The 14,718-nt window shown below is 40.9% G+C and overlaps 2 protein-coding genes across 6 annotated transcripts in view; one reads left to right on the top strand and one right to left on the bottom strand.

The window, feature by feature from the left end:
- The window catches only part of cep170ab (centrosomal protein 170Ab), a 19,699-nt gene extending 11,878 nt beyond the window's left edge, over positions 1-7,821 (bottom strand). For 2 of the 5 annotated variants that reach the window (XM_020596149.1, XM_020596152.1), the window contains exons 1-7: positions 7,126-7,815; positions 5,860-5,939; positions 5,401-5,546; positions 5,195-5,284; positions 3,210-3,288; positions 2,968-3,026; positions 2,360-2,504 (exon numbers count right to left, since the gene is read on the bottom strand). In XM_020596149.1, the coding sequence (XP_020451805.1) occupies positions 2,360-2,504; positions 2,968-3,026; positions 3,210-3,288; positions 5,195-5,284; positions 5,401-5,505 (478 nt within the window). In that variant the 5' untranslated portion in view covers positions 5,506-5,546; positions 5,860-5,939; positions 7,126-7,815. Of the gene's footprint in view, positions 1-2,359; positions 2,505-2,967; positions 3,027-3,209; positions 3,289-5,194; positions 5,285-5,400; positions 5,547-5,859; positions 5,940-6,936; positions 7,106-7,125 lie in introns of those variants that run through there. The other 3 variants (XM_020596153.1, XM_020596151.1, XM_020596150.1) reach the window with 3 other exon arrangements.
- Positions 7,822-9,876: 2,055 nt separating this feature from the next.
- LOC109958009 (B-cell lymphoma/leukemia 11A-like) overlaps positions 9,877-14,718 on the top strand; it is a 38,273-nt gene continuing 33,431 nt past the window's right edge. Inside the window, exons 1-2 of the mRNA XM_020596309.1 lie at positions 9,877-10,272; positions 12,877-13,269. Of these exons, the coding sequence (XP_020451965.1) occupies positions 10,218-10,272; positions 12,877-13,269 (448 nt within the window). The 5' untranslated portion in view covers positions 9,877-10,217. The remainder of the gene's footprint in view (positions 10,273-12,876; positions 13,270-14,718) is intronic.

The raw sequence follows: 14,718 nt of genomic DNA, 5'->3' as shown, positions 1-14,718 counted from the left end.
AAAGTGTATGTGCTTTATTTACTGATTTCATTGGATGAATCCGTTGAATGAATGGGTTTTATTCTGTGTTTTTGGCATTTAATAGCTGCACTTTCTCTTTCAGTCAGAATGGCATGGGCTGGGTATCTATGATGGCTCGCGTAGGAGCCATGGTGGCTCCTATGGTGCTCCTCATGGGCGACTACGTACCTTGGCTGCCAGGGTTAATCTTTGGAGGAGCTCCTATCCTCAGCGGGGTGGCTGGACTATTTCTTCCAGAAACACTTGGCTCACCTCTTCCTGACACAATGCAAGATGTAGAGGAAAGGTAAGCTTGATCTCCAGGAGTCAGGATGTCTGGTCCTTTTTCTTATGTCTTATGCATTTCCCAAAATCAAAAACACTGATTTTAGTAAGAGTGCACAGGAGGTCTGACACTTACAGTGAGAAAAGAAATTCGCGGAAAAGCTCTACTGTGACGATTTACTCACAAATAAACAAACATTTGAGAGAAAGCTAAAACAGATGCATTTCTATTTTCAATACAGGGGATCTGGGAAAAGCTCCAAAATGTCACCAAAGGAGGCAATAACCTTGCAAGACACTAAGGCAAATCTCCTGAAGCCGGCTGCCTGAGGGCACCTGTATTGTACTCGAGATTTTTTTGCTGACAGGTTAATGAAAGAGTGGGCACCTTTTCAACAGTCTTTTTTCTATTTCCATAAAGAGTTTTCTCTGTGTGTGTCTTATGACTGCTGTAAAAATTAAGTTGAAATGTAATTTTTAGACAGGGCAATACAGAGAAATGAAACAATCAGACCCATGTTTGTTTGAGGACTTTTGTTTTACTTTATATTTTAAATATTCTATCTACAATAAAAACAATGCTTCTACATTAAAGTCTTCTGCATGTTAAAGGCTTTCTATGCTTTCTGTTTTGATTTTATAACTCATTACTTCATATACAACTTTGCATTTGTGAGCAAAAATGTTTTTTCTTTAAAATCAACACTTATTCGTTTTTGTCTGTTAGGTGTCTTTCTTTTTTTTACTGTTTGTTGAACCCAAATGCCCAGCATGCTTATTTATGAGCAACTTTTTAAATGAACTGAGTCATTCTTTAGGTAAATACACTAAAGCTGAAGTCAGCTGAAGAACCTGCTCGGCCAGGACAAACAAAACAAATCAAGGGTTTGTTTGAATACTGTGCAAACAGCGCCACCCAGTGGAAGACAGAAAAGCAACAGCAACTGCTGAGGAAGACGACACTGTTTTCCTCTGTCATTCACTGCCTGCACATGATCCTACACATCCGAAATAAATTAGTCAGCAAACCTGAATTTTCCTCAATAAAATACACAGAGGACAAAGTGTTACTTTACACAGATATCCTACCTACCACTCCTGTTTTAATTTCACTTTGTGTTTTTTTTACGCTGTGTTCACGTGGCGTTCCAAACATAAGGTCAAACTGCCCCTCACCATTTAAGTATAAAACATCTGGGTTTCACAAACAGCACAAAATAGCAAAGAATATATCGATATTGGCAAGGGTTAGATATATTTTGGATGGGAAAGCACTACGCATTTTGTATTCTTCATTGATTTTACCATACTTAGAGTATGGCGTTGAAAACTGTGGAAATACATACAAAAGCTCACTTCAACCATTGTATATATTACAAAAAAGAGCGATAAGAATTGTGCATAAGTTGGGGTATAGGGATCACACCAATGTAGCTTTCATACAGTCTAAATTGTTAAAATTTTTTGATTTAGTGGGATATAAGACTGCTGTGTTTTTGTATAAAGCCAGGAACAATTTATTACCTGGTGGAATTCAAAAACTATTTAATGAAAGGGAAGGGGGATACAATTTAAGGGGTCAGTTAAATTTAAAAATTCATGCTATACGTACAACCAAAAAAAGATTTTGTATTTCCATAAGTGGGGTAAAACTATGGAATAATTTAAGTGTGGACATAAAAAATAGTAATAGAATTGATGAGTTTAAACATAAATATAAAGGTATGTGTCAATCAAGATATATGCAAGAACAGGCTTAATGATTAATTAGATGGAACATTGTGGGTGTGGTGTATGAATGTTAACACTTTGTAATAATTCTTTAGTATATTACTTGTGTGGTGTAGAAGAGAATTATTTATGTAGAGATACTGCTTGCAAACCAATGATGGTAAGATGATGTCATGGGGTAGGACTGGATAAGTCTGACTTCTTCCTACTCCATTCAAGAATGTACTAGTTATAAGCAAATTGATATTGGATTAGCATTTGCTGGATATGTGTAAAATTATGTGTTGACATATCAACTGTCTTTACATGCTTGAAAGAATAAATCAAATCAAATCAAGCTCACCTGTTGTCTTGTCCTCTGGCCTGCTGGTCTCAGGGGGTCTGGCGGTTGCCCCCTCACACACTGGCACTGCTGCCTCTTGTTTGGATGATTCTGTCTCAGGAGGTTTCTTCTGGTTCAGCTGGAGCTGGCTGCTGAACTTCTCGTGCTGACAGATGAGACGAGAGCAGCAAGGAAAGTTTAGAATAACAGTTCTGTAATGAACTTCTAGAAGTTCTTCTAGATTCAGTTTATTTTTCAATGCCTCATATTAATACGGCATATCTCCAGAATATGCTTTTTCTTTCATAGCCTATCATTGAAAAGACATACTGAATTTTAGCGATGAAATTGCTCTACCTCATTAAGATAAAATCCTATCTTTTCTGCAGCTACCTGGGCAGTTTGCTGTGATGAAACAGCAGCTTCATCAGTCTTGAAAAATAGTTTTTGTGCAGTTCAGCAAAATTATTCACCCTCTTTGACAAAAATCCACATGTCCACATTATTTCTACAAAGTGATGAGAGAGCTTTCTGGCTGTCCTCCGCTGATCAGGCATATTTGCCCTGTCAATTAACATGTGAACCAGAGCTTCTGGTTTTCTCACTATGTGCACAACCGGCTGTCTAACCTTGAGAGCCTCCTCTGGAATATGCAGCTCGCCTCGGACCACAGTGAACTGGTTGGTATGTGTGGCAGGTTAAGGTAAAAAACTGTAAGAAACATATGGTGTTAGCCTTATCTCTGGTGCAGACAGAGTGTAATGGACATTCACAGCTGTTCAAGAACAAAGTTGTCCATGTTCACTGGAGCTGCACAGTGTGCCACTACTACAGGCTTGACAAATAACAGCAGAACATATTCAAAGGATATCGTATCCAAACCTCAATTTGTCATCAATTTTCAGTGTGACATAGATTTGCTCCTGTATTCTGACATCATTGATAAATGTCTGCAAACAAAAGCAGAACGTGGTTAAGAACAACATACAATACAAAGAGCCTTGTTCAAAAGTGAGCTTCTCTGCTATTCTGAATTAATTATTATTGCATTAGCATATCAAACCCCAGCACTGTTTGCCAGTCCTGTCTTGCAAAATGATTTACAGTCAAAGAAGTAACCATATTGTTATTTTAGAACAGACTCAGGACATCTTAGTGTTTGGCTAAATATAGCACTGATAACAAAAGCTACTCTTTTACTATAGTTCAAACAAACTGAACCAACCTCCCGCTAGTGATTTAGAAGTATATTTATACAGCACGGAATCAATAGTTTTATGCAATAATAACAAATTAGAGTCTGATTATACATATTTTATTTCCCTTACAGTATTAGGGACTGTTGTTCTAAGTAGTTTTCTTCATCTAATTTAAAAGATTAAAGGGTAGGTCAGCATTTTAATATTGCAGTTCCATAAAGTTAGGTGGCTTGAGAGACAGATTTAAAAAAAAAGGCCAAAACTGAAGTGACAGTGGCTGAGACATCCTGAAGTTTAAAGAGCCATGGCATGCCTTTCCTTGTTTTCTGACTTATCTACAATGTTACAACAGTGAATTATCATCTTAGACGTGACCTAAAGCTCAAAAATTGAGGTGCCCGAATGTTCTATTATTTCTATGTAGAAGTAACTGATATATACAGGACGGGCAAAATGTCGCTTGTGAGACTTTTTTTTTCTACCAAAATAAAGTATTATGTGGTAGTTTATGGATCTCCTTGAATGGACATTTTCTCCAGGCTGTTACATGTTCATGCCTGACATCCACCGGTGCCTCCACCATATTGTCAAAATGTTATAAAGCCTTGTTTGTTATGTATGTTTTCAATAAAGCTTATTTAAAAAAAAACGACATCTACCAGTGCCATTATAAAAGCAGAATTTTTTGACTGCGCCTGGTTTTGTGAAGCTAGTTTACCTCCTGCTGCTGCACTGTGACTAGAGGATGTGGAGAAAAACACAGGCCCTGAGGTTACTGCATGTCCAGGAATGTTCTGGTACAGGGGACTCCTTGTTTTACCTGACCAGGTCTAACCTACAAGCAGCCGGACTGTTAAGCGCCCCGTGGCGGTGAATGATCAGCTCATCAACACTGGATTCCCCCCAGAGCATAGTAACTGTTTGTTTTGGCTGGTTGAGCCCAGTGTGTCTGACACATGATCTTGGTGCTACTTGAAAGGGAGTGATGTTTCCACGACTCGGTGGGTCTTAAGGGTAAAAAAACACATGCTGCATGTCTGTTAATGCCTTGTTTCTATAACGTTAGACAGAATTGTTGCTAGGCTGAAGAAGTTACTATGTCTGCATTATGCCAGTTAAAATAAGGTGTTTCTCAGTTACCCACTTTGTTTAGGGTGTTACACATCTCTTTTCATCAGTACATATACCACTGCTTACCTTTCCATTGAGGAGAAATTCTAATTTATGAATGCCATCGCAGTTTGTGCTGTCCACTTGAGACACAACACTAGCAGCAGGAGTTGTGGGTGTTCACGAACTATCCTCTCGTTTATAGGAAGAGGCTTTTTGGTTTTATATATTATATAGACTATTTGGAGTTATGAGGGGTGCCAAGATAATCTAGAGATACCCACGATTAAACATTAAATGGCTGGAAACAAGCAAAATGAGCAGCCATGGGCACTTTGCACTGGTATAGTTTATGCAAGGAGTTTGATGTAGTTGAAAGTTGGGTGACATCATCAGGGTCATTTCCTCAGAGAGCTCCCTCCAGACCCACAGTAGGCATTATATATCTGTTTTCACAGGCTGTACTCCCACTGACAGGTAAACCTAAGTGTATGTATAAAATTGGAGACGGGCCCCTAAGTCCCAAAATAGTAAATAACACACTCACCCCATTTAAGCTGCCCAGGTCCTTAACTTTATGTTCATCTGTATTCGGCTCGTAGTTGATGACGGCATGCTGTTTGTCCACACTGCGGGACTACATCACAAAAGATTCACTGTAATTCCTGCAAATCTCACTACATCAGATATTAACCCAGCCAGATGAATAGTGGCAGCTCAGAGCTTGTATCCGGTGGAGAAATAGCACTTTACCTGTAGCATGAGCTCACAGTCGTCCCTCCCCACAAAAATCATCTCCCTGGGGAGACGATGACGCGTCCCCCCGCCGCTCACCAGGAACCAGGAAGTCAGACTCATCTCTGCCTTGCTAGCTCACCTTTGACCCTTAATGCATGCTACTGAAAACAGGAACAACATTAAGCTGCACAGTATGTGTTTGTGTATCTAGCTATTCACCTGTTTCTTCTTATGAGTCATATGTAGATCAATAAAAAGATATGTTTTTACAAAGCTGTGTGAATGAGACACTGTTTCATACATTTACAGCATGCACATTACTTCATCATCTGAGTGTACATGTCACATGTGTACAGTAGCTGTTTCAGGTAGCAGCCAAGGACTCTGGCATGATTATCTGTGCTTGTAGGGCTGCTAACAATATGAAAGAAAGAAAAACAATAGACTAAATATAAAAACTGACTATCCGCTTACAGATTTCCAGGCATCCTTTGAAACTCCCAAATTAAACTGCTCAGGAGTCACCCTGTCACCACATCCACAAAGCCACAGCACTGAAAAAAGAAGAGAAGCAGTTAGATATTGTACACAAAGAAGGAGGAAGTGACAGTGGCATGGGTTAAATTAGTGAGATCCAGAAAGACAGAGATAATGATACATGTGCGTCAGGGTTGCTAATGAAACTGCTGCTGTGCAGAGAGCCAGTACACTCATCCCCACACAGAGGGCAACACACACACAGGCCAGAAACAGGCAGGAAGTTAGAGAGAAAGTAAAGAGAACAATGATCTTTCTCCTTAACAACCCACCTTTCTTCTCCCCATAATTCTCTCATATATTTCTGTGCAGTGGTCAGGATTCCCATCCATATACACCATCAACAGTTCTTTTCACTGAGACACACAGCAGGCCGGTTCTTCCTGTGGGAGCATCACCAGCGCACGGGCTTTGCTGACTCACGCTCTGATGGAGCCATAGGTGATTTGATTACATACTTTGTCATATCTGGGGCTACTGTTTGTGAAGCAGCTCGATCCCAATGGGATCTGACAGCCTCTCTTCCTATGGAGCGATGGACGCGGTTAACCCTTCAGTGGCCCGGCTTCTAGTGGCCCACATTTCCCCTTTAGACGCTTGACCACACATGACTCCATCCACTGTCGGATATGAATCACTTCATTCGGCAAGTGATAATACATAGACTGTGCCTGAACGCGGCGGCGCGATGATGGGCACCAGTCAGCCAATGAAAATTAGCCCAGTTAGAGCCCAGTTAGGCCATGTTTCGCTTCAGCGTTTATCATGAAGCCATTTAATAATAACACCACTGCACGGAAGAACATTCAGTTAAAATAACCCCAATATTATGGAAAAAAAATCATGCACATTATTATATAAATACATGCACAGCTATAGTGCATCGGCCGCGGATGGTGATTACCGACTTGTTATTTCAAGCGTGTTGAGCCGTGTCGACCAGGACATACACTCACGCACGCTCTTTATCTCAATCCAGGCTAATTTAGACCGATTTACAATAACAAGCATCACCTGATATTGAAAATCAGTATATGGAGGCTGTCTGCTGATGTGCTGCCAAGTCTCTCCCGTTATGGATGACACATATGTTTGTCACCCAAACACTGCGATGCTCGTTCCCCGTCTCCATCCTCCTCCGGCTCAACACATCAGAGCCGGTGTGTTATAGAAAACAAACAGAGGAGAACAAATGTAACTCACCAGGTGCTCTACGGACAATCAGCATCCGATATGTAGAGGATTATGAAGGGCGCCTCTGCTGCTCCTGCAAACCCGCTGCCCAGCCCAGCTCCTTCAGCAGTGCTGCGTGTTGGCCTCACGGTGGCGCTATGTGCTCGTAGAAAGAGCCCGCGGGATTACGTAACACTATAGTGTGGCACATATCAGCCCATATGACTGTGGAACTTTGGACAATGGCCCCATACAAAGAATATAAAGCAATGCACAAAGGCTGTTGGAAAGTAGATGCCACAACTCAAGGTGTTTATTCTGATAGAGGCTAATACATAAATGGCATATCTTAAAATGATTACATAGACTGTAATATTAAGCATGAAAATAGGCTATAATAGTGTGAAATGTCATTTTACATTGTTATTTTTTTTTTAAGGTTTTGAAAATATTTGTATTGAATCGCCCTTTTAAAAAGATTATTTTAAAGAGTATCTGATTAGCCGTGTTATTAGGATTTTACATTATATTTAAATTGTAGTTGACACACCAGCACAAAAGAATTCTGTGCAGTTAATAAAGTTACCCTCTAAACATGTTTTAAGAATTAAACAATGATTAGCATTTAATTCTAATTTGTCTAATATATTTTTTCACACAAAACGTTTTTTTAAAAATTAAAATAACATGTCCTCCTCCTCCTCCTCTCACTGAAAAGAAAATCTAAGAATAAATAGATTTTGTTATTTAACCATTTTCTAGTCGAAAGTGGGATGTCTGCGGAGAGGGACGACTGCCACAAAAATAATAATAGTACATTTCATTAACTGATATTTAATTGGACAATAAAAACAGATCTCTACTCATGGAAAAGTAGACATACACTGGATGTTTCAAAATTCACACTTGTGTAAGCTGAATACTGGACCACAGTCCAAAGTTGTGATGCTTGTGTTATAGCCTATGTCTTGAACTGAAATGTAAAGATGAGCACAGGGAAACTTTCTCTTGTCAAGGTGAATTCAAACTCTACACAGGCGTCATTCTGCACAGTGAGGCACAAACAAAGCTACACTAACACATTTATGAGTACAGAGGGACTAAACCTTTAAGAAAAGGCTCACTTTAAGCACAGCTCACTGCTCATTTATGATAAAGTTGCCTAATTGCATTAAGATTTGCATCCTGAGACAATCTTGAATTGAAACAGTAGATGGCGCCAAAGTACTGAGCTGGGATGCGGGTCAGGGCTTAGGTGCTGAGTCTGTCTGAGTATGTTTACACCGGCACCAGAACAATTACTTAAATAATAACAAATAAGTTTAATAAAATCTATAGCACACTATTAGTATGTTCAGAAAACCAGCACAGGTCATGTTAATTAGTTACCTGTCCTGCAAGTGACAGCTGATTGTTGTTTATGGGCCCCTGTCTGCATTATTGTGGGACTATTGTGGCTCAAACTCATTCTTTTCTCTACTCTAATTCATATAATCGCGATATGAAACCAAACAAACATTAAAATGAAAAAGGCAGTTTTATGTAAATCACATAGACTCATCACAACAAAGGTGGATTTGGCAGTTTAAACAAACATTAAGCTTTCGCAGTGAAACCACATTCCCAAATTCAAATGTCAGATTATTTGCTTGGTTGCATGTCATTGTAAATGACTTGACTGCCTGGTTCCCAGCTAAACCCGAGCAGATAAATCGCGTGAATAGGGCCCATGTTTTCTATAAATATTACAACACAGACCATAACAGTTTATTACACTGTTGTTTTGCGTTTTCGGGGGTTTCAAATGCTTTTGACTGTGGATTTTAGGTTGGAGTCGTTATTGTTACAAGAATGATTCTGAAAACTGATAAATCACCTTTAATGCAACAATAATAAAATACAATTATGGGGTTTAATATAAATCAGAAGGAATTGTATTTTAAAGTAAATGCTAAAATGTATTTTAAATTTTTTATATTGCTTTTGCTTAAATTTGTATTGATTTTAATTTTGTTTGTACAAATCAACACAAGTCGTCTCAGGACACTTTATGAAGTAAGGTTTAGACCTTATTATATTATTTTTAGAGAGGAAAAACCAACAAATCTCCCTCGAGCAAGCACTTGGTGACAGTGGGGAGGAGAAAGTCCCCTTATTTATTAATAATCCCATGTGCTCACATCTGGACAATTAACACAATATCATTTAATGTTGCCATTTTTTTTTTTGCATTTAGGCCAGGACTGTTAACATGTCCAGGAGTTGGACATTAAATACAATATCTGACTGGGAAACCCTTATTCGTCCCTTTCAGCAAATTTGAGCCTCACCATCAAACTAATGTAACAACATGGGAGGAAAATAAACAATTGTTTTTTTTACCCCCGTGCGTCATGACAACACAATAACATTCAGTAAGAATGATAATAGCCTAAGTAACGATTATAGCCTAATAAAAGCACAAACGCCTATCATCATGTAACAGGCCAATAGCTACAAGCTCCAGTCGTAAATTTGCATAATCACTGTATATTCATATTAGAATATAAACTAATACATGAATGAAACCTCAGGTTCTTTGGTTCACGCACCTTCTGCTTCTCTACTTCTTGGATAACTGGAGTCCCCCACTCGTCCCCCCTTTCCCTTGGCCCAGCCCCCTTGAAACCTCCGTCCATTGGATCCCCTCTGTCCATTGGTGTCTTCGGGGTCTCTCTTCTTCATATTCCCCCCCCCTCCCTTCCATAGGTAGTCCATAATGAGTGTCCATTGGTTTTTATTATGGCTGGTCCCCCCTCCCACTGGCCGGCTTTGCCCTGCCCATGTTTTGTACGCCTTAGTCCGTCCGTCTCCTGACGTTCAAGTTCGAAGGAACGTCACGTCCGCACTTGAACTTGCAGCCCAGGGGGTTTTGCCGTACCCCCATCACTCTCTCTTTGCGAAAAAGTCATGAAGAGCTCAGTACAGCCCGTAGCGAGCTACCCCTCCACCTCTGTGTGATCTGCAGTTGTTCCTCCTTTCCTACTTGGATGACAGACGCATCAATGAAGATATTTCACTTGGAGTCTACCTTGTAGAGAGGATTTCCTAATGTGAAGCCGAAAAGCCGCCTCTGAACCAACATGTCTCGCCGCAAGCAAGGCAAACCCCAGCACCTCAGCAAACGGGAGTTTTCGCGTAAGTGGAGAGAAATCATATTTTTACACAATGTTGCTGTTTTCTTCAGCCACCTCTTGTTTCTTTTCGTTTAGGGCAACTTCCTTGGGGGATTTAAAATAGGTGGGATACGGCCACGCACAGCGCCACAACCGTCCTGACAGAAATTACAAAACGCAAGCGAACGTGTCCATTTAAATTATTATTCAATCATCCGGTGAAAGTTTTGAAACAGCGTGACAAGAGAGCTTCAACTTGTGGTGGTCACCGTGTTATATGGCACAGCTTTCAAGGTTTCTTTCGCCATTAAAGGACATGCACGGGCTTTATGGTCTTAGAGTCCTTTGCCTATATGAAGGCAGCTCAGTCTCACGACCGCTGCTGTTCGCTGAGAAGTTTTCAGGTGTCGCTTGTAAACCTATTCCACTACTACGGTGCAGCCCACCTTCTTTTTTTGTTGTACGGTTCTAATTACAGAGATCCGAGCTTGTTTGGACACTGGGAAGCTGTGTTTACGTCCACTTCTCCACATCGCGGAGACCTCGTGTGTGTTACACAGCAGAAACAACGTTTCTTCGCCGCAAATTCATTGCAGCTGCTCTTTAAACACACTATTCAATGTGTAATAGATCCCCTAGCGTCATTAATAGTTACATGTTCCATAAACCCACAAGAATCTCCGTGCGTGATGCTGTTTCGGGATCACAAGAGAGAGAAAAGCAGGAAGCTGGTTTTACGCGCGTGTGATAAAATTGCTGGGTGTTGATTGAGATCGATAAGCTTTTTTTGCGCTGTCGAGGTAGGCCATATTTATGTTTGCTGGAGAATTAGTTTCCACCATTCGTCTGATGACAGCAGAAAGTGGTTTATCAATGGACTCTTACGCGCATCAGAAAATGTGGAGATGTTTCCAAATATGCAGAATGTTATAATTCACTGTTCACAGATTAGGAGCCCATAAGAAAGAAGGCTTTAAAAAAACCCTTAATTATATTATTTTTAACACAAATGTGTCTCTGCATGCGGTTCCTATTTCAGCTGAAGCCAGTTATGCTCTCGTAACATGTATACATTCATTTGTCGGATAATTGTCAGAAGGTTTGCCAGTAGGGGGCGCAACACGATTATAGTCCTGTAGGGCACTTATGAACTTGAACTTGATCCACTTTATCCCTGTGCTGTTTGACCAAGCGCATGCAGAGGATCGTTTTAGCAGAAAGAAGTAAATATACATTTTATGGCTCTTGTAAAGCCCATGTATTTTTTTAAAGAGGAAAATAAATATAAAGAGTTATAAGCCTGTGTCCATGGAACAATCACAAACACAGACAATATGCATTTTATTTAAGTTTTTTAAGCTTCCAGAGGTTTCATCTAGTCTATATAATTTATCTCTGACCCAGATCCTTTGAGATAAGCTACCTTTAGGTTGGCATAATAATGATGCTTTTATAAGGTCACATTATTATTTTGAACAGCAAAATAATTGAGACTGCATAATAACATTCTTATATAAGAGGTGTCATGTTGCAAACAGACATTTATAGGCAAAGAGGACATTTACCTACTGTATGCACATGCCCATGTATATACATACACATTTATGTGCCCTTTAAAAGCATTTTAAAATTTAAAAATGATTCCTTTGTTTATATTTCCGTGAGGCATGAAATTTATAATAGTCTAAAATGGCAAGCAAAGAGGCCTAATGATGTTCCTGATAGTGGGACAGACCTCCTGCAACTCACTGGGAGCCATGGACCAAACTACTTTAAATTCAGGTGCAGTCAGATGTCTGTAAAAAGGATTATATTTTAGTTTTCAAAGTTATTCACATCACTCTTGCTTGGCATCAAAATGAGATTACTTGGTTTGAAGAAAATCTTTCCACCTAACTCAGCCTCACATGTCTCGCCTATGTCCATGGCATAAGCCGGTTAAGATAAGCTCCAGTAAAATAGGGGCGAGTTTCCTCATCTTTAAAGCAGTTGAACATACAGGTAACAGGGCCTATCTTGCATAGTCCCTTGCCACCTTTTCGTCTGACCTGACACAGAATTAAAGGTTGAACTGGCGGCAAGAATTCATCACATCTTATCTCAACATCCCAGTTGAGGCGCCCAGTGTCGTATACCATGTGGCTAGATTACAAGCTAAAAATGCTCTCTCTCTCTCTCTCTCTCTCCCTTCTGTCCTCTCTCTCTCTCTCTGTCGGTACTTCAGGGACCTACTCCACATCCAACCCCTCAATTTCTAACCTTGGTTCACGAGATCCCAGCACTTTTAACGAAATGGGGTCCAATCATCTTGAACTCAAATTAGAATCTATTTTTTGATTCTCAGAGGTGTTAGGTTCATTAAAAAAGCGAGATTGGCAGCACAATAAAGAAGGTCAAGCAACTTAATCGTTTGGCAGCTGCCTGCAAGCTGAACGTGTCAGTCCTTATCAAAGTCTGAGTGCCTAAAAATATTGTATACACATTTTCCAGCCTGACCTTATTCCTGTAGATGGTTTATTATATATTGACACTCAGTAATGTGGCTTTCTGTTGCTTATAGCACTATAAGAGCGCCACCTCTCTCTGTACTGTATTTCACATTTCTCTTTCTTGCCTGCCCATCCAGCTGAGCCGCTGTCAGATGTTTTACCAGAAGAAGACTCTCAGGACTCCCCCAGGCTGAGAGTGGCTCAGGGCGAGCCCCTAAAAGGGGACCAGGACCTGCTGACCTGCGGCCAGTGCCACTCCCGCTTCCCCCTGGCTGACATTCTGCTGTTCATTGAACACAAACGGAGACAGTGCCACGGGAGCCTCTGTACAGACAAACCTCTGGACAGGCCGCCGTCCTCCCCGCTCGCCTCGCCCCTCTCCACATCCTCCTCTCACTCGCGGACCCACCTTCATCACCCGCGGAGGGTGTGTCACCCTGTGGAGGTGGCTGTTCAGGTGTCGCCACACGATGAGGATTGTTTATCTACACCTTTGCAAGGAATAATCCCTAAGCAGGAGAATATCACAGGTAAACACACTGGGAGCTTACAACAGCTACTGCACAAGAGTAAACAAATGAGTGGGTAAAGATGTGGGAAGTGAGTCTTTAGGGTCTAAAGATGTGCGGGGTGGATCACACATGCTTAACTTTATAGAAAGTCCATTTCAAACAATAACCACTGTGCTCTCAGATTTCCTTGGTCTTGTTGTTTGGTAGTAGGCATCTATCCAATCTGCATAACCAGAGTGTGAAATATCCACTGCTGCATTTAGGAGCTGTGAACCCACATGAAGACCAGCCGTGCTAACAGTGATTGTGAGAAAAGGAAACATTTGCAGACAGTGAATAGACACACAGAGACAGATGAAGGCCCAGATTATGACAGAGAGAGAGAAGAAAGATGGATTTCTTTTGGTTGGTTGCTGCATCCCAGATGTGCTGAGATCCTGTGGCCTCCGCATTTTCTCTCATGTGGTGCTGAGAGATGCATCTCTATCCCTCCCTGGCTTATAAAACCGCCAGTTCTCTCCATCCCACAAATATGTGCCTGCAAAGGCTCAGTCTGATGCTAAAATGAAAAAGATATAGAAGAGAATGTAATTATCCTGAACTGTCAAGGAAGAGGTGCTTATTTGAGGAACCCTGCAGCCACTAATTGCCAGCGTTTTGCTTTATTTGAGCAGTTAAGGACTTTGTAAGGTGGCTGATTGGTTTGTTGGTTGCCCACCAGGGCTATGAGGCAGTAGTGGCAACATGAGCCACTGTGCAAGCAAGCATGGCTCCCTTACATTTTATTTCGCAGAGTGGGGTTTGAGTTTGACCAGCCTGTTTGAATGTTTATTCATTTCCTTTAACAGAGCTGACACCTTGTGCCAGATTGAGCTGATTGTCTGGGCAGTTGTGAATTAATATGAAGCCAATTCAGGATAAACACACAGGGAGATGTATTCAACAGTGTGCACTACTGTACCCTATGTTGGCCAGTGGTGCAGCATTGTAAAGGAACTACTGTGATCTGTTGTTAGCTGCTTAGCCCTCTGTCATACAGAATGACCACTGTTTATTAGTGTGCAGTTTGTTAAGCATCCGCACACACACAGTCTTGTGCGCAGACATTCTCATACACCCCTATTGCCCTTGTCTGCCGTTAGAACATGCTTTTCTTTGCTCATTTACATCATCATACAGTGAGGTTCACGTGATTCCATGTCTTTGGACAGTGTGTAACAGGATTAGCTTTTGTTAATAATGAACATAGGTCAGCTTGGCTGTAAGTATAGTGAGGTCGTATCACCTCATGTTATAACCATGTTAGAACATTTCCTTGTGTTTAGGTCCTCTGTGAGGTGAGAAAGACAACAACATGTGAAGATAAACCAGCAATAAATTGAGAGTCAAGCAGGCGATGCAGCCTTAATGTAGAACAGACCCCACATTAATCACTTATACATAAAGCCCCCCCCCCCCCCCCCACCC

This window comes from Monopterus albus, unplaced genomic scaffold, assembly GCF_001952655.1.
Source record: "Monopterus albus unplaced genomic scaffold, M_albus_1.0 scaffold29.1, whole genome shotgun sequence".
Taxonomy (NCBI): domain Eukaryota; kingdom Metazoa; phylum Chordata; class Actinopteri; order Synbranchiformes; family Synbranchidae; genus Monopterus; species Monopterus albus.
The sequence above is the reverse complement of the archived record's forward strand: the minus strand, read 5'-3'. Positions and strand labels throughout refer to the sequence as shown.